The sequence below is a fragment of the Capsella rubella genome, unplaced genomic scaffold, assembly GCF_000375325.1.
Source record: "Capsella rubella cultivar Monte Gargano unplaced genomic scaffold, Caprub1_0 scaffold_7, whole genome shotgun sequence".
Classification (NCBI taxonomy): domain Eukaryota; kingdom Viridiplantae; phylum Streptophyta; class Magnoliopsida; order Brassicales; family Brassicaceae; genus Capsella; species Capsella rubella.
Window position 1 is genome coordinate 9,190,120 of NW_006238917.1, and position 25,519 is coordinate 9,215,638.

The 25,519-nt window shown below is 37.2% G+C and overlaps 1 protein-coding gene across 1 annotated transcript; it reads left to right on the top strand.

The window, feature by feature from the left end:
* Window positions 1-1,717: 1,717 nt before the first annotated feature.
* Window positions 1,718-25,137, top strand: LOC17878854. The gene is made up of 63 exons (XM_023777916.1): window positions 1,718-2,037; window positions 2,574-2,677; window positions 2,959-3,093; window positions 3,176-3,226; window positions 3,312-3,406; window positions 3,490-3,607; window positions 3,987-4,088; window positions 4,187-4,375; window positions 4,458-4,618; window positions 4,751-4,921; window positions 5,178-5,270; window positions 5,354-5,675; window positions 5,765-5,869; window positions 5,950-6,045; window positions 6,444-6,511; window positions 6,593-6,713; window positions 6,804-7,007; window positions 7,105-7,308; window positions 7,401-7,501; window positions 7,961-8,057; window positions 8,225-8,323; window positions 8,457-8,612; window positions 8,686-8,760; window positions 8,846-9,265; window positions 9,372-9,701; window positions 9,818-9,949; window positions 10,074-10,187; window positions 10,260-10,444; window positions 10,581-10,689; window positions 10,828-10,971; window positions 11,052-11,336; window positions 11,866-12,510; window positions 12,602-12,793; window positions 12,885-12,988; window positions 13,112-13,401; window positions 13,479-13,563; window positions 13,647-13,928; window positions 14,393-14,752; window positions 14,844-15,333; window positions 15,407-15,570; window positions 15,737-15,899; window positions 16,027-16,296; window positions 16,601-16,795; window positions 17,122-17,164; window positions 17,273-17,397; window positions 17,596-18,483; window positions 18,588-18,661; window positions 18,744-19,092; window positions 19,177-19,275; window positions 19,340-19,492; window positions 19,839-20,020; window positions 20,112-20,630; window positions 20,732-20,909; window positions 21,002-21,138; window positions 21,263-21,389; window positions 21,799-22,020; window positions 22,095-22,454; window positions 22,712-22,870; window positions 22,967-23,251; window positions 23,500-23,718; window positions 24,021-24,073; window positions 24,218-24,326; window positions 24,494-25,137. The coding sequence occupies exons 1-63, from the start codon at window positions 1,941-1,943 to the stop codon at window positions 24,851-24,853; spliced, it is 12,564 nt and encodes a 4,187-aa protein (XP_023633684.1). The 5' UTR covers window positions 1,718-1,940; the 3' UTR covers window positions 24,854-25,137.
* The last annotated feature ends 382 nt before the right edge of the window (window positions 25,138-25,519 follow it).

The following is a 25,519-nucleotide window of genomic DNA, read 5'->3' on the forward strand; positions in this document are numbered from 1 at the left end:
TTCTAATTATACAGAACCAAAAACACTAATTAGATATATATTTTGTAAACCACTTTTAATTTGTTATTTATAACGACTATAAGTCCAAAATTTGAAAAGTTTACATGGCATAAATTATTGTATTATGGATTTGGGTTCAATTTTAAAGGATCAAGTATATATTTTAGCTAGGAATAGTAAGTTTTGGGTAAAATTTTTAATGTAAAACATGGGTTTAAGTCAGATTTATAGGAGTCAATATACAAAATTTAATGGGGTCAACCTTATAGTTTTCCAAAAAAAAAAAATAGAAGGATAGTATTAATTTTTGTTGGAATCAATTGACCTCTCCATTATATGGTTTGATTGATAACAAGATTTTGATCCGCGGTATATTGCATGATTATTTTTTAAAAAAATATATTAATTTATATGTTTAGTAAATTTTGTATATATATTTCCTATTTTTTGTATTTTTAAAATAGATACCCTTATATACATAGAATATTTAGAGTATATCAACTATATATATCTAACTTTGAATATTTATAATATGCAAATACTTTTTAAAATATAGTAACAATTACTTACAGTTGTAAGGGTGTGAATTTGGGAGATTAGAGAAATTATAATTTTTTTGATCAAATATATTTTAAATGTGTTTAATTGATAATGTGTTTAATTGATAATGTGGTCTTTTAATATGTTTGATTGATATATAAATCTATATAATAGTTTTGGATAATTGAGTTTGTTTTGCATTTAAAATTAAAGTGTTGATAAAAAATCTTTTAAAGACGATAAAAATATTGTGTTCTGAGAGGTTAAATATATATTGAGGTGATTAATACACCAATAGCAAATCGGAAGGAAATTTTTTTTTGAAATCATGTGCCAACTGAATTTTGGGGGAAATTAATGTCATTGACATTTTCTGTAAATAGTTTAGAAGTATATGATTTATTTAAAAAACTGATTTAAAAATGTTAATATAGATTAGATATACGTTTTCTGTATATTTATAATTTTATATATTTGATCTAATCTAAAAGTTTTAGGAGCTAAGTAGCTAACTCACATAACACTTAACATATATTTAAATTTGATCACCTCACCATATTAATTTGGCTTGGTTTGAATTTAGATATAAATGAATGATTTTTAGTAATTTATTTTGTTTTAGTTCTTTTGTTTCAAATTAAGTGATGTACAATTTTTTTTCTATGTAAAATTAATTACTGTTTTAATTTGTTTTTGACTATTTGTATTATACCATCCCTTTTGTTATTGGTTGAAGTGTGATAAGTAAATAATAAATTGTGCTTTTAATTGTAGGAAAAAAATTGTGCTTTTAATTAGAAATGAGTAGAAATTAAATATTTTTTATTTATGTACTAAAACTTCAAATATCAAATATTTTGAAACATAGAAATTACATAGTTTGGTAAATTTTGGTTTATTGGATTTATCCGATTTGGTTGCATAAGCATTTGTTTGGTTTAGTTTATTTGGTATAAGAATTTCTTAACCGGTTCAGTTATAATTGAAATTTGGTTTGCTTTGAAATTAAATATCGGTTCAATTTGAATCTTGACGGTTTAGTTTAGTTCTCATGTCAATCCCTAATTAGTATAATTTTTTTTAATAAGTTTATGATGACAACTGATATCTGATAATCACAGCAGCACCGTCATCAACAGAAGATATTTTATAATTCCATTTACTGAGCCGTAACTCTCCCCCAAGTCATGAGTCATGACTATTTCACAATTGCAACCGCCTCTTGCGTGCTCTTGAGGAAACGATCCACATGCGTCTCCTTCGTTTCCGCTTCTACTCCGATCGAAATCGAACTCTGAGGCGTTTCGTCTCTTCTAATCACACGATTACTTGATTTCGACTTGCTGGTTTTTTTTTTTTTCCACTTTTGCTGCTAGAATTTTGATTTGCAGAGTTCAAAGATGTTGGAAGATCAGGTAGCGTACTTGTTACAAAGGTATCTGGGGAACTATGTGAGGGGATTGAATAAGGAAGCTCTTAAGATTAGTGTTTGGCAAGGTGAGATTGTTTCCGATTTTCTTGTTGAATTTGTGTAATGTCTGGATTTTGAGTTTATAAAGTCCAAAATGTGCTACTGAGTAGCGATTTTGAGTTGTGAATGAATGTGAGAACTGGTCAGATTTTGTGTGATGTGACTTTGATGTATATGAAGAGCTCCTCTTGGGTTTTAATTAGTTTTATGGTATTGGGTTCAGTTCGACTTATATTCTGTGTAGTTATTGATAGGAAAGTCAATAGTCACACTTCAAGGTTTAGCTATTGGCAGACGAGTGGGAGTACAATTCAAGGTTTAGTGTTTGTTTGACGGAACTACCCGCTTTCGTGCATGCTTTATAGCTTTTGCTGGTTGTTTTATAATTGCTTAGTTGCTTGATGCCACAATAACAATAAAAATAGTTGCTTAGTTGCCTTTCACAGTTACAATTAAGAGCATATGACTGAATAATAAGAAGGATTTAGCATATCCCTTTCAGTGAAATTGCTTTCGATTTTTTCACTTTTAATATAGCTCTTGGTTTTACTTGATTTCGCAGGAGATGTAGAGCTGAAAAATATGCAACTAAAACCTGAAGCACTTAACGCGTTGAAGTTACCTGTGCGGGTTAAAGCTGGATTTCTGGGATCAGTGAAACTCAAGGTGTTGTGTGTGTTTTTTTTCCTATCTTATCTTACCTAAAGAATGTATACGTGAGTGCATTAGTTATCTTTTATTTTATCTACCCCTTTTGCTCATGAATAGTATTTCACTTGTTGTCATGGTCTCTGTACGTGATCTTACTCAATGTTATGCATTAATTAATGTTTTTAGGGTTAATATCAAATTTTCTGGGACTAGACCTTTCAATAATTCACCTTCCGATTGGTTTCTACACTCAATTTGACCCATTTATTGATACGTTTTAAAAATCATCGTTTTAGGTACCATGGACTAGGCTTGGACAGGAGCCTGTAGTGGTTTATCTTGACCGGATTTTTGTATTAGCGGAACCCGCAACTGATGTTGAAGGATGTAGTGAGGATTCTATCCAGGAGGCAAAAAGAAATCTAATACGGGTGAGACATGTTGCCATGTTATGACCATATGCCATTATCTAATTTGAGTTATTGAATAAAATTTCTGTTTTGTGGTAAACAGGAAATGGAAACGAAACTAGTAGAAAGAGCTCGTCGACTACAGACTGAAATGGTGTGGTGCTACTCTCTCGTAGTAGATAACGTAGGGAGAAATATTGTATTAAACTAACAACCATATTTTCTTTTTCTGTTTAAAGAACAAATCATGGATGGGATCATTGGTCAACACAATCGTTGGAAATTTGAAGCTGTCAATATCAAATATTCACATAAGATACGAGGATCTAGAGAGGTAGCTAAATTATAACAGAAGCACTTTTTCTTGTTCTCGATTGTCTAAACATTTGTATGTTAACAGCTTATTAAAATGTGCAGCAATCCCGGCCACCCGTTCGCAGCTGGTGTTACACTAGAGAAACTCTCAGCGGTAACCATTGATGAGAGTGGAAAGGAGACTTTTATTACTGGTGGGACTCTGGACTCCATCCAAAAGGTATAGATTTGTTCATCAATATCTGACTCGCACAAGCATTTCTGGTCTTATGGATTACTTTGAATTTAAGGTCCCTCTGTTTCTTAGTTTTGTTTCTTTATGAGGGTTTTATGTTAAGTTCTCATGCACGTTTGCTTGTAAGTATGTAGTTTGGTAGTTTATTATTGTAATATATCAGTAAGTTGAGGTTATATGGGTATAGAAGATTGACTTGGACTGTTCTTTTGGAGGGTTAGTGTTATGTAGTAGATCATTGTACGGAACTAATATCTGGATTGACTGCATTGTGAAAGGAATACCCATGCCAAAAAACAAAACCAAGGATACGTTACATTATAATTTCTTGCTATAACTGTTTGCTTTTTCCCTTTTTTTGCAGTCTGTTGAACTTGATCGGCTTGCATTCTATCTTGATTCTGACATCTCTCCATGGCATATTGACAAACCATGGGATGTTTTAACTCCTTTTGAGTGGGATCAGGTATTAATAAGCAAAGTCATGTATATAGTTCAAACATAATTCATCAAGTCCAGTGTCTCTTACCCACAATCTAATTTTCGGTGCGTGCAAATATCTAGATTTTTAGATTTGGCACTAAGGATGGTAAGCCAGCTGACTGCCTCACGAGAAAGCATTTCTATATTCTACAACCTGTCTCAGGGAATGCGAAGTATTCTAAGTCTCAAGCAAATGAATCTTCCAATAATGTTCAACCTTTGCAGAAGGCATATGTAAACTTAGACGATGTGACACTTTGTTTATCAAAGGTAAACGAAACATATCAGGCTTCTACCCTTTTCTATATATGGCTGTCCCGGTGGTCTTGATTGTGTGTGTGTTTGTTCTCAGGGAGGATACAGGGATGTCATGAAACTTGCTGATAATTTTGCTGCGTTTAATCAGCGTTTGAAATATGCACATTACCGTCCATCTGTTCCAGTGAAAATCAATGCAAAGTCTTGGTGGAAATATGCTTACAGAGTTGTTTCAGAACAAATTAAGATAGCAAGGTATTTAAATGTAAATATATTTCTATGTTTCTGATTGGCGCTGGCTTTCTGCTTTATTTGTATTAGTTGTGGAAACCGCTTCCTCCCATCAGGTTTTGTTTACATTTTCTGAGAATGTTACTTTTCTGACAGTGGGAGAATGTCATGGGAGCACGTTTTAAAGTACACTAGTCTACGGAAGAGATACATCACCTATTATGCTTCGTTGCTTAAATCTGATATCAATAGGATAGTTGTTGATGATGATGAAGAAATCGAGGCCCTTGACCGGGAACTTGATACGGAAGTCATTTTGCAATGGAGGTAAGCTATACTGCTTCGTAAATAATAGTAATTTTTAGTTGCATCCAAGAATATCAATTAATTTTTGCAAAGGTTTGGTCTTGTGTATTAAATGAATTTTCATAAGACTGTTTCTTTCTCTGCTCGCCTCCATGACATTTCACTGTTTTACATCCGTATGTCATAATACATGGGTTCTGCTTCATATGATGTAGAATTAAGGATAAATTCGGTAATCATTTCTAATTATGGCTAAGTTCCTTGAGTTTCTGTAAAGGATGTTGGCGCACAAGTTTGTTGAGAGGTCGCTACAAGCAGAAAATTACTCGAAGAAGCAACAAGCTAAAAGTTCATGGTGGCCGTTTGGAGGGTGAATGTTACTCCCTTTCCTTCAAAATTTCCAACTCCTTCTCCCTCAATTTCTTCTAAAGTATCTTGTATGTATGCCTTCAGGAAGAGTCAAGTATCTGAAGGTGAAGGAGAATCTGTTCAATTCACAGATGAAGATTGGGAACGATTAAATAAAGTCATAGGGTACAAAGAAGGTGATGAGCAATCAATTATCGACAATGCAAAACCTGATGCTCTCCATACTTACTTGGAGGTACAGATGAGGCATAGTGCTTCAAAACTTTATGATGGGGAGAAGGAATGTCTTGCTGAATTATCATGCGAAGGTCTTAATTGCTCCATTAAGCTTTTCCCAGAAACAAAGATCGCTGACATTAAATTAGGGAGATATCGCTTGTCATCGCCTAGTGGTCTGCTTGCTGAGGTTTTTTACGTGGAATTCATTTTGTTTTACTGGCTTTAAAACATTATCAGTGGTATCTTAAACTCGTAAAATTGTCTCCCTCCCTGCAGAGTGCACCTGCCTCACACTCTATACTAGCTGTCTTCTGTTATAAGCCATTTGATGCTAAAGTTGACTGGAGTCTTGTTGCCAAAGCTTCTCCATGTTATATGACTGTACGTGACCTCTCTCTGAGAATTTTTTTAGCAGTTCTTGGTCAAAACAAATATGTGGCTGATTGTGTTGCAATCTGCAGTATCTAAAGGATTCCATTGATGGCATTGTCAACTTCTTTGAAAGCAGAACTGCTGTGAGCCAGACGATAGCTTTGGAGACTGCAGCTGCTGTACAGGTGTGTTATTTATGGGCTATGGTGTATACAGTTTGCAAACACATGTGTATATTAGGGTTTTGTAGCCTGTCAGCTATCTTTGGTAATCATCATGTTGAACTTAGGATCTTAGGAAGCAATTTCTGTTTGTTGTTAATATTGTACAAGACACTGGGTAATTCTGTTAAAACTAGAGAATTTCTTGCGACAATTTTTTTATACTGGCATGAAGCTTACATCGCTGATATCTGTGCGGATATGGCAAAACTATTTGTTGAGCATGAACCTTGCACGTGAGCTACAATGGTGTCTGGCAGCTTATTAAAAAAATTGTTGGAATTAAATTTCTGAACTTTCCCTATATTCAGCTTCACATGGAACCACTTTAATCATTATAAACCTCTTGCTTATCTTCTCAGTCAACTATTGATGAAGTTAGACGCACTGCACAAGAAGGAATGAACAGAGCATTGAAAGATCATTCACGGTCTGTTCGTACTCTCATATGCTCTTTGATCAAATTTATGTCATGTTTGTTATAGTAAATGACGTTGTACAAAATAACCAGGTTTCTTCTAGACTTAGATATTGCAGCACCTAAAATAACAATTCCAACCGAATTTCGTCCTGATAATCATCGTTCTACAAAGCTTCTTCTAGACCTGGGTAATTTGGTCATCCGTTCCCAGGTAAATATAAAAGTGTCAGTTGTCTTAAGAATATAATTCATATGTCTTCTAATATAGGTTCTCTAATTTCTTTGTATATAAATTTTGCAGGACGACTATAAGAATGAACTGACAGAGGAAATGGATATGTATCTGCAGTTTGATTTAGTTTTGAGTGATGTGTCCGCTTTACTTGTTGATGGTGATTACTCCTGGAAACAATTGTCCTCAAAAAGATCTGCTTCTGGCAGGGAAAGCAGTGTAACTTTCTTGCCAGTTATTGATAAGTGTGGGGTACTCTTAAAACTTCAACAGGTAAATTCTAGACATCTGACAATTTCATTTTTGGTAAAAAGAATTCTGTTTCAGACTTTAGATTTATAGCAACATCTTTGCTTGTTCTGCGGCATAGATTCGTCGACCAAACCCATCGTACCCATCAACCAGACTTGCTGTGCGGCTACCGTCCTTAGGCTTTCACTTCTCACCAGCTCGATACCATAGGTTGATGCAAGTCGCACAGATATTTCAAACTAAGGATGATGAGAGCACTCACATCCTTCGTCCATGGGAAGAAGCTGATTTTGAGGGTTGGTTATCTATTCTTAGCTGGAAGGTCAGTTTCTTTCTACATACCAGAACTGATTTTTTGGTTGCAAACTCTTTGTCCACATGGACCCTAATTACTTATCACAATTCCATGAATAGGGAAGAGAAGCTACGTGGCAGCGGCGGTACTTATGCTTAGTTGGTCCTTTTATCTACGTGCTCGAAGGTCCTGGCTCAAAATCTTATAAGCAATACACCAGGTGTGATTCCAACTCTTGCAATTTGGCTATGGTAGTAGGCTTTAAAGATTAGGTGATTGTATAGAATAAATGGCCTGTACAAACTTGATGACAACCAGCTCTCTTATATGTAATATAACCTATTGGTATATAAATACGAAAGTCAACATTTGGGAAGAGTATTGCAAGATTACCTTTTTGTGCTCAATGGTTTATGTTATCAGAGCCATTTGAAAATTAAGTTAACGCTATACTCTGGGTTATCGAGCTCTCCCTGTCTCACTCAAATTCCACTAAAGGTGTCATTGATCTCTGTTTGTAACTCTAGTGAGAACTAATTACCCAAATAGTATGCTGTTTCATCAAGCATTCAAAATTTTTATTTGCTTTGATTCATTTTGATTGTCCTATTTCTATCTCTTCATTTCTTTGTTTGCCATATACCTTCTTGTCTAATGATTCGTTAAATATATTTTGTAGCTTACGAGGGAAGCACATATACAAAGTTCCTGTTGAGCTTGCTGGAGGAGTAGAGCATGTCTTATCCATTCGTAATGCTTCTCGGATCAATGAGAAGGTTGGCATCTCATTTACTTGATTCTTTATATGCAGGGAAAGTTTGCTTCTGCTTTTTATGTTTGATTGTGTGTTTTCATCAGTGACGGGTCTAAGATGTCATTCTGTTGATTGTAAACATTAAAGAAAATTTGACACTACAGCTTTTACATCTCTACCTGTCTGTAGGTTATGGAGGATGTAAGTGCACTCATATTGATGTTTGAGTCTGAAGACTCCAGAAAAACATGGCACAGCCGTTTACAGGGTGCTGTCTATCGGGCCTCGGTAAATTTAATTTTGACTGACTGGAGATATTGAACTTACTTCCACTTATAAATTGGGCGTCTACTGTGAGACAGTTCCCTTGACAATTTGCTATTTGGTTGATTAAAGTTTAAAATTTCACCTAAATATACAGGGTTCTGCTCCCATAGCCGGTCTTTCTGATACCTCATCTGATAGTGAGGAGTCAGAAACAGAACAGAAAGATGTTTTTGATTTATCTAAGCTGGAGAGTGTATATGTAACCGGCGTGCTTGATGAACTCAAAATATGTTTCAGTTATGGTCATCAGGTAAAGACAAACTATAAATTCCATTTCTAGTTGTTAGCTGAGACATGCTTTGACTGAGTATATGTTTATATAGCATGATGCTTCTTTCATGGCGGTGCTTCTTGCCAGCGAGAGTAAATTGTTTGAGTTTAGGGCCATCGGTGGGAAGGTAAGGTGGTATGCTTCTTGATTATTATTTTTTGTCCATTTCTTATATCGTTTTGCTGAAAGTATGTCTGTCTTTGTCAAACCAGGTTGAAGTTTCGATGAGAGGGACTGATATGTTTATTGGGACTGTATTGAAATCTTTGGAAATAGAAGATTTGGTTAGCCATTCTGATTTAAATGAGTCTTGTTATTTGGCAAGATCTTTTATCCAGTCTGCAGAGGTGGTACCATCCTTTGAAGATGCTGAGAGCAGGAGCCCTGAAGGAATTGAACCTACTTCTAGTGAAGGGGAGGAAAAGTTTTATGAAGCACCAGAAATCTTGGTTGACTCCATTGACTATACATCTCTCAGGACCCCTAGTTTTAGTCGAATGGATGGGTTGCTCCCTGACGACAATAAGAATATCACTAGGCATGAGAAAAATGAGTCACTGGATAGTTTCGTGAAGGCTCAGATAGTCATATACCATCAGACGTCACCTCAATATAAGAACATTGATAATCAGGTTCACAGTTTTCTGCTTTTGCGTCTTCCAGTCCGGACATCTTATTAATTCATTGTTATTAAGTGAAGCCATGCTAAATGACTTATCTTTTGGCTGACATTTGTAGGTCATGGTAACTTTAGCTACACTATCATTTTTCTGTAGAAGGCCAACAATTCTTGCTATTTTGGACTTTGTAAATGCTATTAATGTTGAGGATCCAAGCTGTGAATCTTTTGAGGACAACTCTCCTGTAGCTGGAGAGCACAGTTCTCCAAGAAGAGATGGATTTGAAGATTCTAGGGATGCAGCTGTCAAGGGTTTATTAGGGAAGGGGAAATCTAGAATCATTTTCAACTTGGCATTGAACATGGCTCGAGCGCAGATATTCCTTATGAATGAGAATGGAACTAAATTTGCTACATTGTCACAAGACAATCTGCTGACAGATATTAAGGTATGATTATTCTCTTTGAATTGCATTCCTAACTTGACCTCTTCTCGTTTCTTCAGTATAGTAAATTTTCATATGCTAAGTGGGCACTTTCTGTGCTGATTCCCATTTTTTTGAAGGTTTTCCCTAACTCGTTCAGTATTACGGCAAGTCTTGGAAATTTACGAATCAGTGATGACAGCCTTCTAGACAACCATATGTACTTTTGGATCTGTGATATGCGAGACCCTGGAGGAACTTCTTTTGTTGAGGTATTGGTTGTTTGCTTCTTTTCATTTTTCTCTTTGTGAAATATGAATGTACTCCGTACAAGACATACATGTATTTGTCTGTCTTGATTTGCTTTTTTTTTTTTTTTCTCTTTTGTGTTGCTAGTTGGCTTTCACATCATTCAGTGCCATTGATGAAGATCATGAAGGTTTCGACTATTGTCTCTCTGGACAACTTTCTGAAGTGCGCATTGTTTATCTGAATCGGTTTATTCAAGAGGTAGTTCATTCTCTCTGCATAGATACGAATAAATTTTTGTACTGCTTCCTACAATCAGTCTCCACAATGTAGGTTGCTGAATACTTTATGGGGCTTGTGCCAAGTGATTCAAAAGGGGTTGTCAAGATGAAGGATCAAATTACGGACTCAGAGAAGTGGTTTACGACTAGTGAAATTGAAGGATCTCCTGCTCTTAAATTAGATCTATCTCTTAAGAAGCCCATAATTGTTATGCCTCGGCACACTGATAGCCCTGAGTAAGTGCATGCTTGGATATTGAACTTCCTCACCTATTTTTTTTCTCCTTTACACATTTTTGTTATAAAAATTGAATTCTCTAGGTTTATGAGTGGTATCCCTATTTTTTGAATTTTTTTTGTTTAATTTTTGCAGTTACCTGAAGCTTGATATTGTGCATATAACTGTGAACAATACCTTTCAGTGGTTTGCTGGAGACAAAAATGAGCTGAATGCAGTTCACGTAGAAACAATGAAAGTAATGGTGAGGAATCTTGTTGTTTGGATTTTGGGAGGAGCATGATTTATTCTGTTGATACCGCTTTAATCATTACAATTTTTTTGTGCAATGTTTTTTTGATGATACTCTACTAATATTTTTTTTCCGTTGACCCTAAAACAGGTTATGGATATCAACCTTAATGTTGGTTCTGGATCAGAAATAGGTGAAAGCATAATTCAAGATGTAAAAGGGGTTTCTGTAACCATTAACAGATCTCTGCGAGACTTGTTGCATCAGACACCGAGCATCGAAGTTTCTATCGAGGTAAAGGATAATGTTTTATATCGGGTCTGTAGCGTAATACTTTCTTACTCATGCTTTTTCGAAATTTCCTACTTTATCAGATAGACGAATTAAGAGCAGCCCTCTCGAATAGGGAATACCAGATCTTGACAGAGTGCGCACAGTCTAATATTTCTGAGCTTCCACATACTGTGCCACCATTGAGTGGTGATGTTGTGACATCTTCAAGAAACTTACATGAAAATCTTAGTTCTGAGAATCCCAATGCTGCTCAAACAGAGAAAAGTGATGCATGGATTTCAATGAAGGTTTCTGTTGTCATTAATCTGGTGGAGTTGTGTTTGTATGCTGGGACAGCAAGAGATGCGCCACTGGCCGCTGTACAGGTCCGTTTCCATGAACCATGTTCATTTCATGTGTCATTTTTATCTAGGAGTATTCTTTCATCTAGTAGAGATGCCATAGCTGATACATATATGAGAGATATAAGTAAATACCAACTAGTGAGGAGTTGGGGGGCTTATGCATTTGTTAAGTTCTTTCTTGAAGAGGGCCCAGAGTGGAGGATTACTTTGCATAGATATTTTATGAGGATTTGCTTCACTCTGGAATTAGTTCCCCAGAAAGATGTCAGTATTTTTATTTTCCACTATATTGTGCTGTTTCTAATAGACATGGCATTATCAAATTCAGCCTTATGTGTAATTCCTTTGGAGTTCTGGGGTTCAGCCATGTGCTTGGTCTTATGGGATCCTACATTTTCCCAGCATATTTCTTTGGTTACCGTTTTCTCTTCTCATGGTCTATATTGTCCTAGAAATTTACCTTACTAATCTCAAAGGGGATTACTCAGCATTAACAACCCCATGACACATTGAGTTAACATCTGGAATATTTTTTCGTGTATTGTTATAGATCACTGGCGGCTGGCTGCTCTACAAATCCAATACACACGATGAAGGTTTTCTTACTGCAACATTGAAGGGATTCAGCGTTATTGACAACCGTGAAGGAACTGAAAAAGAGTTCAGACTGGCTGTAGGAAGACCTGCAGATTTAGTTTTTGGAGAGTCACACGGTCAGACTGATGAAGATCAGGGATTAGCTCAGTCACATGTAACCAATGGGAGTGATATTAGACCCTTTCCTTCGATGCTCACTCTTGATGCGCAATTTGGTCAGTTGTCAACTTTTGTTTCCGTTTCTATTCAAAGGCCACAGCTTCTTGTAGCTTTGGATTTTCTACTTGCCGTGGTAGAGTTCTTTGTCCCTACTATAGGCAGTGTGCTATCAAGTGAAGAAGATAAAAACCTTAATATGGTTGACGCAATTATTATGGAGAAATCTATCTACAAGCAACAAACTGCTGAAGCGTTTCTTTCTCCTCTGGGTCCTTTGATCGTTGAAGATGAGAAATTTGATAACTTTGTTTATGATGGTAATGGTGGCACGTTGTACCTGAAAGATAGAAATGGAGGCATCCTTTCTTCACGTAGTACAGAGCCTATTATATATGTAGGAAGTGGGAAAAGGTTGCAATTCAGAAACGTAGTCTTTAAGGTTAGAACTTCTTACATAAAAAATGTTTTCTACTCATGAATTTATTTCCGTTGTTCTTTTAGTCTGTCTCACTTTATTCCTATTGACCCAGAATGGCCAAGTTTTGGATTCGTGTATCTCTTTGGGAGCATGCAGCAGCTATTCTGTTTCGAGAGAGGATGGGGTTGAGTTGGAAGTATATCATAAATCCCCACAACAAGACTCTGAGAGGAAGGAAGATTTGAGTTCTCAATCTCCCAATACCACAACAGAGAGGTCCAGGGAATTGATCATTGAGTTCCAGGTTCTTATAGTGCCAACTTTCTTCTCTGTATGGGCATTTAAGCCAAGAAAATTTCCTTTTATATGTTTGAAGCTCGTTTCCTCTTCTGCAGGCTATCGGCCCAGAACTTACTTTCTACAACACATCAAAAGACGTAGTTAAAACGCCATTACTCTCCAACAAACTTTTGCATGCTCAGTTGGATGCTTCTGGCAGGTATGTGGCTTCTCTGTGATAGTCTTCTTGGAGCTGAAATTCAAACATGATTAATTGCATGATTTTCAGTGATAATTTTCTTGCACATCTGTAGTCTATAATTCAGTCTTTTTTCTGGTACAGGGTTGTTATAAAGAATGATGAAATTGAAATGAGTGCTCATACGTTGGGTCTAACCATGGAGAGTAACGGAGTGAAAATTCTGGAACCTTTCGACACCTCTGTAAAGTATTCAAGTGTTTCTGGGAAGACCAACATACACCTTTCAGTTTCAAACATATTCATGAACTTTTCATTCAGCATCTTGAGATTGTTTATAGCTGTTGAAGAAGACATTTTATCATTTCTAAGGATGACATCCAGAAAAATGACTGTCGTCTGCTCAGAGTTTGACAAAATTGGGACCATCAGGAGTATGTCAGTTATTGTTGAAATTTATCAATTCATATAATCTTCGTTACCTGGTTCTTATTACTTATATTGCATGCAGATCCATATACAGATCAAATATATGCGTTCTGGAGACCCCATCCACCCCCTGGTTTTGCAAGTCTCGGCGACTATCTGACACCATTGTTAGTCTACCATTCTAGAATATACTATGTAATTGTTTACGTAAGATCTTTTTCAAGTTAATTAATTTGTGTATACATGGTAGGGACAAGCCACCAACTAAAGGGGTTCTTGTTGTCAACACCAATTTGATGAGAGTGAAGAGGCCTTTATCTTTCAAACCGATTTGGTCTCCTTTAGAGAATGATGAAGGCGATAATGCATGTTTCATTTGGTTCCCTGAAGCACCAAAGGGTTATGTAGCGTTAAGCTGTGTGGTATCAAGTGGAAGTACACCGCCTTCACTGGCCTCTGCCTTTTGCATCCTGGCTTCTTCTGTTTCCCCTTGTTCTCTCAGAGATTGTATAGCCATCAGCTCCACAGATATGTACGCTGCTACAAACTTCTCACTTTTACGAGTAGCTCACTTTCTACGTACATGGACACAATACATGCACAAGCTGAAATCATGAGGATGTATATTACATTGTGTAGCCATGTGCAAACGTGCTTACTGTCTGTTTTTCCTGACATTTCGCACAAAATGTTTTGCCTTTTGTCTATGTGATTCATATGCAACAGTCTCAAGTGAAAACTGGATTATAGAACTTTACATCTCTTAGGTTTCTGATTATTTTTCTTTTCTTACCCAATGCACTAGCTCTTAGTTGGTAACATCTGATTTTGCAGATGCCGAAATTTGTTTATTTGTTCATTTGAGTTGTTTTTCAGATTCTGGTTTATCCATTGTAGCACGTCCGCAGTGTACATCTGTGCTGGTCAAGTCAGTTTGAAGTATTCTCCTCCATTGATGATTGACATTTTGTATGTTTGCTTTTGTGTACAATGCAGTTCTCGGTCAAGTTTAGCATTCTGGCGTGTGGATAATTCTGTTGGTAGTTTCTTACCTGCGGATCCCTCTACTCTCAGCTTAGTAGGGAGACCATATGAACTACGTCATATATTATTTGGATCGACTGGAGTCTTGCCAAAAGAATCCAGCTATTTGGATGTTAATACTACTACTGATAATATTCAGCCCACACGGCCACAGTCACTGAATTCTATGAACTCTGGTCAGCGATTTGAAGCTGTTGCCACCTTTGAGTTGATATGGTGGAATAGGGGCGCAGGTTCGCAAAAGAAAGTTTCAATATGGCGACCAATTGTTTCTGAAGGGATGGCTTATTTTGGAGATATTGCTGTTAGTGGGTAAGTCATCCTATGATGTACTATATCATTTTTGTGCATCCTATTCTTGTTGCAAGTTGGATGTTAATTTCTTTCTGGGGTGAATTTGTAGGTATGAACCTCCAAACTCTTGTGTGGTTCTTCATGATACTAGCGAGCAAGAGATCCTTAAAGCCGCTGTTGATTTCCAACTTGTTGGACGTGTCAAGAAACACCGCGGAGTTGAAAGTATATCTTTCTGGTTGCCTCAAGCACCACCGGGTTTTGTTTCTTTGGGTTGTGTTGCAAGTAAAGGCTCTTCAAAACCATATGATTTAACCAAATTAAGATGCGCTCGTAGCGATATGGTGGCTGGTGATCATTTTGCCGAAGATAGTTTGTGGGATACCTCTGATGTCTGGCAGAGGGCAGAACCATTTAGTATATGGAGCATAGGCAATGAGTTGAAGACTTTTATTGTCCGTAGTGGTTTGAAAAAACCACCAAGGAGATTCGCTTTGAAGCTAGCAGACCAGGATTTACCTGGGGGGACTGATAACATGGTCATTCATGCAGAAATTGGAACTTTTTCTGCTGCCCTTTTTGATGACTACGGGGGACTGGTAAGAAAACCAAGTTAATGGGTGTTGCATATTTATCTGCATGAGAATAATGGTGTATCTATGTACTGTGCAGATGGTACCATTGGTTAACGTATCTTTGAACAATATAATTTTTGGATTACTTGGCAAAACCGACTACACAAATTCAACCATCAACTTCTCCTTAGCGGCCAGGTCATATAATGATAAATATGAAGCATGGGAACCTCTCATTGAGCCTGCAGACGGATTTTTAAGGTTTTTTATTCTAATTCAGTGCCATTTTAAGACTCAGTAGTGTAGAAATGTTAATGTCTAAAACCTTTGTGGGATTTAAGTGATGTGCTGTTTTTATTCAGTCTGTTATATAGCCAACAAATGTGGAGTATATTCTGTATAAAGGCTATGTTCCATTGGGTTTCAGGTACCAGTTCAATCCTAGATCCTTTGGTGCGGTTTCTCAGTTACGCTTGACATCTTCAAAGGACTTGAATGTGAATGTCTCAGTTTCAAATGCTAATACAATTATCCAGGCGTATTCTAGTTGGAACAGTCTTAGCAACACCCATGATTACCATAAAGAGAGAGTGAGAACTTTTCCTTTGGTCCTTCTGTGTTCCTTCCTTGGTGATGTAGACTTATTTGGTTTAACCTTCTCTCTTAAAGGAGTCATATCTTTTTTCTCTCTTGGTTTACGTTTGCTACCTCTTACAGGGAGCATTTCCCCTAGTTGACAATGGAACATCGGTCATTGAGGTGCACCAGAAGAAAAATTATTACATAATTCCACAAAACAAGCTTGGGCAGGATATATATATCAGAGCAACTGAAATCAAAGGATTTAAGGATATTGTAAAGATGCCATCTGAAGACATGAGACCTGTAAAAGTTCCCGTCTTGACCAATATGTTGGATTCTCACCTCAGAGGAGAACTATGCAGGAACCCTAGAATAATGGTTACAGTTATTGTGATTGATGCGCAGGTACCTTTCTGCTTAAAACAATGATCACATGTATTGTGGCACCTTTATTTACATATTTCTACCTCCCAGGCTCTCTCTCCTGCATCTCCATTTATTTCCTCTTCTTTTACTTGTCTATGCTGCTATAGGACATATGAGTTTATTTGATGCATGCGCTTTCCGTTTCTTTCTTCCTTTATGGCTTGTATCCCTAGTGGATCTTTCTACTGAGTTTATGAATTATTTTGATCTACATAGAAGCGTTGCAGAAGGTGTTATGTGGAGTAACCTTTATTTCTTACATCCGTTTATGATATGTTTGTAGCTTCCAAGAACTTCTGGATTGTCTTCTCACCAATACACTGGAATCATACGCCTGTCTCCCAATCAGACCTCCCCAGTTGAGTCAGTGCTTCGTCAGCAAAGTGCGCGTACTTGTGGAAATGTATCAAATATGTTGTCCTCTGAGCTGGAACTGGTTGACTGGAGTGAAATATTTTTCTTCAGAATTGAATCTCTGGTATGCTCCCTCCATGACATCTATCATCCTTTGTTGGCCTAAAACTAATTTGTAACCCCTGAATACTGCTGCACTCTGTTTCTATTAATGATTATCGTCTTACAAGTATTCATTGCACGTCTTTAAATATCCAAGAAAAGCAGAAACAGTTTTAATGCATTGCTTATAGCCTGGCAAATCTTAGTTACTAATTTTGGTGCCTCTCTTGTACAACTTTAGAATTAAATGTATTATGACTATGAGTATTATTTTTTCTGGTTATTATTTTTGGCCTTCAAGATCAAGGTTGCAGTGGCATTAACTGTATTGTTCTTTTATTTTCCCAGGAGGACTATATCTTGGAATTAATAGTAACAGACGTCGGAAAAGGTTCGTTTCTTTAGTTATTGTGGCTTATATAATCACGTGCTAATATATTCGAGTTGGAGTGTTTCTTTCATTTTTGGTATAGAAATTGATGTTGTTTTCACGATTTAGGTGCGATTGTTGGGACTTTTTCAGCGCCTTTAAAGCAGATAGCACGATATATGAAGGACAACCTACACCAGCATAATTATGCAAATGACTTTGTCTGGTTAGACTTGTCTACAACCGAAACCACGGTAAAAAAAAAAAAGCTGAACTTGGCATGTCTTTTGTGTCGGGATTTAATCATCGATGTGTAGAATATGATATTAATAATCTAATATCTATACATGTATATGTAAAGGATTTCTTGGCTTACCGAGTTTACAGATTACGGAAAGCAAAACAACATGATTTGTTAAATTGGTGATGAATTGCCTTCCCTTATCCTGCAGGGCATGAACCAAGGGAATCAGAAAAAGAACTACGGAAAAATAAGATGCGCCGTTTTGTTGCCAGCAAAGTCGAATGTGGTGGACCGAAACAATTCCTCCAGTGAAAAAAAATCTGGATTTCTTCAAGTAAGTCCTAGCATTGAGGGTCCTTGGACGACAGTGAGGCTGAATTATGCTGCACCTGCTGCCTGTTGGCGGTTGGGAAATGATGTAGTTGCAAGTGAAGTTAGTATGCAGGATGGAAACAGATACGTAAATGTCAGGTCTCTAGTTTCGGTGGAGAACAATACTGACTTCCTACTTGATTTCTGCCTGCAGTCTAAAGTCAATTCAATACCAGACCTTCCTATTGGGTTTCTAGAATCTGGTGATACGTTGCCGGTTCCTTTATCAGGATTGGCACAGTCTGCATCTTATGTTCTTAAGCTGAAGTGTGTAATGCCTGATGGTTCTGATGAATATTCTTGGAGTTCTGTGGTTTCAAGGCCAGGACAACAAGAGACTGCTTGTGAATCTGAGTCTGAAATATGTATATCAGATCTTACTGAATCTGAGCACTTGCTATGTTGTACTCAGATAAGCAGAACTTCCGGAGATAATAAAAAGTTATGGTTCTGTTTGAACATCCAAGCAACAGAAATTGCAAAGGACATACGTTCGGACCCTATTCAAGATTGGACTCTTGTGGTCAAATCGCCTTTTTCAATAGCAAACTGTCTTCCATTTGGAGCTGAGTACTCAGTACTAGAGATGCAAACCAGTGGTCATTTTATTTGTCGATGTAGAAGTGTTTTTGGCTCTGGAGAAACTGTGAAGGTGTATAGTGTCGATATAAGAAACCAATTATATTTTTCTTTGCTGCCACAAAGAGGATGGCTACCAATGCAGGTAAGTTAGGAAATCAAACCTAGATTCACATCACCTTCAGAATTTTCATTCTGTTTCTTTTATCCTTTCTTGTATTTATTTATTAGGTTTATTGAATTTGGCAGGAAGCTGTCCTTATATCTCACCCCAATGGTGTTCCTGCGAAGACAATTGGACTAATAAGTTCTGCCACTGGAAGGTCTTGTCCTTTCTGTTGAAGTATTGAATTATATAAGTTTACTGGTTTATTTGGTCTCATTCTGTTGAATATATGCGAGCAGGGTTGCCCAAGTACTACTGGAGCAAAACTACGATGAACAGCAGAAATTTTTGTCGAAGATGATCCGCCTCTACGCTCCGTTCTGGTTTTCGATTGCAAGGTGTCCCTCACTTACACTTAGACTTCTGGATCTGTCAGGGAAGAAGCAAACAAGAAAAGTTGGTCTTCCATTTCGAAATAAAAAGAATGAAGAAGTAGTCCTGGATGAAGTAACTGAAGAAGAAATATATGAAGGTCATACAATTGCTTCTACTTTGAATTTCAAACTTCTGGGCCTGTCCGTGTCTATATCTCAGTCTGGCAATCAGCAATATGGTCCTGCAAAAGATCTTTCTGCTCTTGGTGACATGGTCAGTTATATATCACTTGAATTTATCAAAGGACTAGTTTTCTTAAAAATCGAGTTTTGCTGACTGTCGGCTTTATTTTAATAGGATGGATCTTTGGATGTTGATGCATATGATCCCGATGGAAAATGCATGCGGCTGTTTTTATCTACAAAACCTTGCTCTTACCAGTCTGTTCCTACTAAGGTAACAAGCATTTTATCTTTTACATCTTTTTTTTTATTACTAACTGACTCATATTTATTTTCAGATCATATCTGTTCGACCATTCATGACTTTCACCAACAGGATCGGTGAAGACATATATATTAAACTGAACAGTGGAGATGAACCAAAAGTACTCCATGCTTATGATTCGAGGGTCTCCTTTGTTTTTCAGCCAAGTGGGAGAGATGAACTCCAGGTGAGCTGTCTAATCTTGCAAAATCTTCGCCACGAGCTATTTCCTTGTATATTTCCTTTATTCACTGAGTTGCAAAACTGAGGGGGGAAAACAGAAGAATTATTAAAGCTGCTGATTAAAATGTCCGCTGGAAGCATGTAACATGATATTTTCTCAGTCAAACCAGTTAGACATCTAGGAGCAATAAATTCGAGGTTCAATGCAAGTCGATTATGCTCTATGTTGTTAGATGGTTTAACATATGCATACTTCCCTTGGGTACTACATATGTTTTTATTTTGAGAGGTAAAAGCATCATTTTTCACGTTAATAATGTATTATCTACTAATGACATGCTTAATTTCAGGTCCGGTTAAGAGAAACAGAATGGTCATTTCCTGTTCAAGTTACTCGAGAGGACACAATTGTTCTTGTATTAAAGAGTCAAAATGGTGCACGGAGACTTGTGAAAGCAGAGATACGGGGATATGAAGAAGGGTCACGTTTTATAGTTGTATTCCGACTTGGACCAAGCAACGGTCCTATGAGGTATCTTCTCTACAAGCGCCAGACAAACATGCTTGTGAAACTGTCTCTAGTTTCCTTATCTTCCCTTTTTTTGTTGAACTTTTCAAACCAGGGTTGAAAATAGATCAACTGTCAAAAGCATCAGTGTTCGACAATCTGGTTTTGGTGAAGATTCGTGGGTTTTGTTGGAACCTCTTACAACATCAAATTTTGCTTGGGAAGATCCTTATGGTCAGAAATTCTTGGATGCAAAGATTGAAAGTGATCACCGCTCTGGCGTTTTCAAACTAGACATGGAAAAAGGTGTTGTGGATTCTGAATTGTTTAGGGAGTTACAAGTGAACTTTCATGTTCAAGAAATTGGTAATATCAAGATTGCTAGATTCACCGATGATGACAGTACTTCACATAGTTCTAACGAAATCATATCTTTGACATCGGTTGGGAATTATGGATATTCTACTCCTCAGACACCTACAGAACACAAGACGTCCACTCTGGAGTTCATAATTGAAATGGGACTAGTTGGGATCTCTCTTGTAGATCACTTACCGAAAGAGTTATCATACTTATACCTTGAAAAAGTTTTTGTATCTTACTCTACTGGGTATGATGAGGGAAGAACCAGCAGGTAACTCGAATATTGCAGTATTGCTTTCTTTTTATGTCTGTTTTCATGTATAAATGCGATGATGGAATCGAATAGTCAGTATACTTTTTAATGGTTTCCAGGTTCAAAATCATTCTGGGTCGTTTACAGATTGATAACCAGCTACCTCTAACTTTGATGCCAGTACTATTGGCACCAGATAACACTGGAGATAGTCATCAACCAGTGCTTAAGATGACAATTACAATGTGTAATGAAGAAACTGATGGCATTCAAGTGTATCCATATGTGTATGTACGGGTATGTTTCTAGTGAGATGTATCTCCATGGACTCAAACGTAATTTTGAGATACTATCGAAACCACATAATGTGTTTTCTATTCAACTGACAGGTGACAGATAATACCTGGCGACTAAACATTCACGAGCCTATCATTTGGGCGTCGGCTGACTTCTACAATAAGCTTCAGATGGACCGTCTCCCCAAAAGTTCTAGTGTCGCGCAAGTTGATCCCGAGATACATATAAAGTATTCTCGTCTTCTTTAGAATTATACCATATCAGGGACAAAGTCCATACTTTTTGGCCCTTTTGGCATGCAAGTTGGGCAATTCTGAACCTAAGTTATGTATTATTTTGTTGGTGGTTTTCAGCCTCATAGATGTTTCAGAGGTAAGGCTAAAGGTGTCACTGGAAACAGCCCCAGCTCAGAGGCCTCATGGAATTCTTGGTGTTTGGAGCCCCATTTTGTCTGCTGTAGGAAATGCATTCAAAATTCAGGTGATTCGTTTTCCTTTGAAAGTTACTCCCATTTATGAAATGGAATAGCGATTACTTTCTTTCCTTGGCTTTACCTCCCGCACAACCTGGTAATAGAACTAATTGTTGGGATACCTTGTTCCATTTCATGGGAGTCTAGTTCATGTGATGTGAGAACTGAGAACCAGTTGTAAATTATGAATTGTTGAGCATGAGCTTGTGTTAGTAGCCCTGTTCTTTCTTGACTCCCAGTACGAGATAAGTAGCGCAGACGATTTTATCTTGGACTGTCATGGAAAAACTCTTGGCTAGAAAGCGTTTCAATATCTGATACCTCAAGCTAATTCATTGTTTTGCGATAGTTAGAATTTAGTTCAAAATATAGAGAGCGAGAATATTCCTAATGTTTCAAAATAATATCTACATTTAGGTCCATCTAAGGAGAGTAATGCACAGAGATAGGTTTATACGGAAAAGTTCAATCCTTCCAGCCATTGGGAATCGCATATGGAGAGATCTGATCCACAATCCCTTACATTTGATATTCTCAGTAGATGTTTTGGGTATGACTAGCTCAACACTGGCTTCTCTTAGCAAAGGGTTTGCTGAGCTCTCAACTGATGGTCAATTCTTGCAACTACGGGCAAAACAGGTACATCTTTCTTACTATAATGTTGAAATGGTCACTTTGTCAGTTTGCTTAAAAGAGGTCTGAAAATGAATCAGGTGTGGTCGAGGAGGATCACTGGTGTAGGTGATGCAATTGTTCAAGGAACAGAAGCCTTAGCACAAGGTGTTGCGTTTGGGGTATCAGGAGTTGTTACAAAGCCTGTAGAGAGCGCTCGACAAAATGGTATTCTAGGGTTTGCCCATGGGGTAGGACGGGCTTTTCTAGGATTTATCGTACAACCAGTGAGTGGTGCATTAGATTTTTTCTCATTGACTGTCGATGGAATTGGAGCAAGTTGTTCCAGATGTTTGGAGGTCTTGAGCAACAGGACCGCCTTGGAGAGAATTAGAAATCCCCGTGCTGTTCATGCTGACGGTATCCTCAGGGAATATGATGAGAAGGAAGCTATTGGCCAGGTACTGACTCAGTTTTTTCTTTCTTTGTCTACTAGTGCGGCTGCAATATTGAGAAAATTTGGATGCTTAAATCCACAAACAATTTTATTATTTAAATCTTATAGTTTTACACTTTCAGTCTCCTTACATGATATGTTGTAAATTATACCGAGAATTTTATAAGCAAGCTATGAACTTACATTCTTCTTGTCAAGCTTGCCACTCATGCTCAAAACTCCAAACTGGTTCTGAATTCTGTTAGTTATGTGGTTTTGCAGATGCTCCTTCACCTAGCAGAAGCAAGTCGGCATTTTGGCTGTACAGAAATATTCAGGGAACCCTCAAAATTCGCTTTGTCTGATTGCTATGAAGAGCATTTCCTTGTTCCATACAAACGTATTGTCATGGTGACCAACAAGAGAGTTGTGTTATTACAGGTTAAACAAACAAGATACGATTACACATACGGGTTTTCCATTAGAGTCTTAAAATTATATTATTAGATTATTAGCTGACCTTTTGCTTCCATTCAGTGCTCTGATCTGGATAAGATGGATAAGAAACCCAGCAAGATCATGTGGGATGTGCCTTGGGAGGATCTTATGGCGTTGGAATTGGCAAAGGCAGGTAGCCAAAGGCCCTCGCATCTCATACTGCATCTGAAGAGTTTTCGGAAGTCAGAGAGTTTTGCTCAGGTTATAAAGTGCAGCGTGCCAGAAGAATCAGATGGACTAGAACCCCAAGCTGTTCAAATCTGTTCAGTAGTGCGCAAAATGTGGAAAGCATATCAGTCTAACATGAAAAATCTTATTCTCAAGGTTATTGCTATCCCTACTCAATCTATAGTTATAGATTTATTATTTTAGTCAATTAAGTTGGCTATGATTGAAGGAAAATTTACATTTGGTCTTCTGTTTTACAATAGTAAAAACTATGACCATAAAACATGGCTTAACTTTTCTGATTTATATTACACATAACGTACTAGCCAGTGCAAATTATTCAAGTATGGAAACTCTTGCTGATGCAATACACACCTATTGAATATTCTTTCTTCCCATTGCAGGTACCTTCAAGCCAGAGACATGTGTATTTTGCTTGGAATGAGACTGATGGAAGAGACTCAAAAACATACAAAAACAAAGCTATTATTAAGTCGAGAGAACTTTCTTCTTCAACCTCCGTCTCAGATGATAGAAAGCTTGTCAAACATAGTATCAACTTCTCAAAAATCTGGAGTAGTGAGCGAGAGTCCAAAGGTCGATGTTCTTTGTGTAAAAAGCAGGTAATTTTCTTTCTATATCATAAAGTTTAAGAAGGGGCTGCTCTTTGTGCAAATCAACCAGTTAGGACAGAAAAATTCTGAATTTCTTGCCTTTTAAATTTATCTCTTTTGATGACACTCGAAAATTTTGGGTTTTAACTTAATCTAAGAGGTGGAGACTAGGATCAAAACCTCAAACCCTCTTCATCAATGGATGTCAATAAGGATCCTTGACATACTTTATGAGACTAAACATGTTTAGTTAACCACCAGGTCAATCGTTTTAAGGTTTGCTTTACAATTATTTTCTTTTTTGCTTTCAGGATACGGAAGATGGAGGAGTGTGCACTATCTGGAGACCCAGTTGTCCAGAGGGGTAAGTAAAGCCAAAAGAGATTGAAAATTTCAAAAGACAAATATTTTATTATTTCATAAATTGGTTATCTGGTACCCTAACGGTGATGCTGTAGCTGCATTCTGCATTGAACCGTGGAAACTTAAGCATTATTTTTTTTGCCAGATTCGTGTCAGTGGGTGATGTAGCTCATGTTGGTAGCCATCCCCCAAATGTTGCTGCTGTTTACAATAACGCCAATCGGGTGTTTGCACTTCCAGTGGGTTATGACCTCGTAAGTGTTGCTCATCAATTAATTTCACCCTGAATCCATTGTTTTTAACCACGCAATATTTTGAACCAAGAATCCATCGTATTAAGTTCACAACATCCAAATTGCAATAGAACTAAAAACTGAGTTTGTGTTTTGTTAGCATGACACATTTTTTATTCCCTTGTCAGGTGTGGAGAAATTGCTTAGATGATTACATAAGTCCTGTATCGATCTGGCATCCACGAGCTCCTGAGGGATTCATCTCTCCTGGATGTGTTGCAGTGGCTGGTTTCATAGAGCCAGAGCTCAACACAGTCTATTGCATGCCAACGTCTCTGGCCGAGCAGACGGAGTTTGAGGAGCAGAAGGTTTGGTCGGCACCTGACTCGTACCCATGGGCTTGTCACATTTACCAGGTTCGAAGTGATGCACTTCACTTCATGGCTCTGAGACAAACCAAAGAGGACTCTGACTGGAGAGCCGTTAGAGTTCGAGATGATTACAGATCCATAGAATCTGAATCGGCAAAGAATTTGCGTATAGAATGAAAACCTTTTTTTACTTTTGGGAAACTATTGCTTTATGTAAAGAAGTAGATATGCAAAAACAAAGAGAGCTTCTTTAGTTGGGTTATTATATTGCGTGAAAGAGATTTTATGGTGGTAAGTGTACATGTGTGGATAAAAAATACTTGTGCGTTCTAGGGAGGTTTCTTGGTTAGAAAACTTGAAGCAGAGTTATTACATGACGGGATATGCTTCTTAATTTCAAACAATAAGATTGTAAGAATATATTTTTGCATATTTAAAGGAAACAGAAGACCTTGTCCATAGTTTCTTGTTTTATTGATTGAACAATTTTATACTCACATATGTATTACTTTTTATGTGAAGAAAGTGAAAGCTCGAACGGAGATTTGGTAGTTTGAAGAGTGATTTTAGTCGATTATTGAACAGAAGTCATTATCGGGTGAAGCTCTTCAAAACTGCGTATAATAAGGAATTAGGATCCTAATTAATAATGATGTATGATTTTCAGAGACGTTGATTTAATTGTTGGTAAAGTCTTAAAACCTTTACGTAGTGGCGGGAACGTGCAGAGCTCTATACAGTCATAATTCATTATACACGATGCATCATGCACTACTATTACCAGATGCACGCGCTACTGTGGCTATTTTATCACTCAAATCCTCTTCTCCACATATACATACC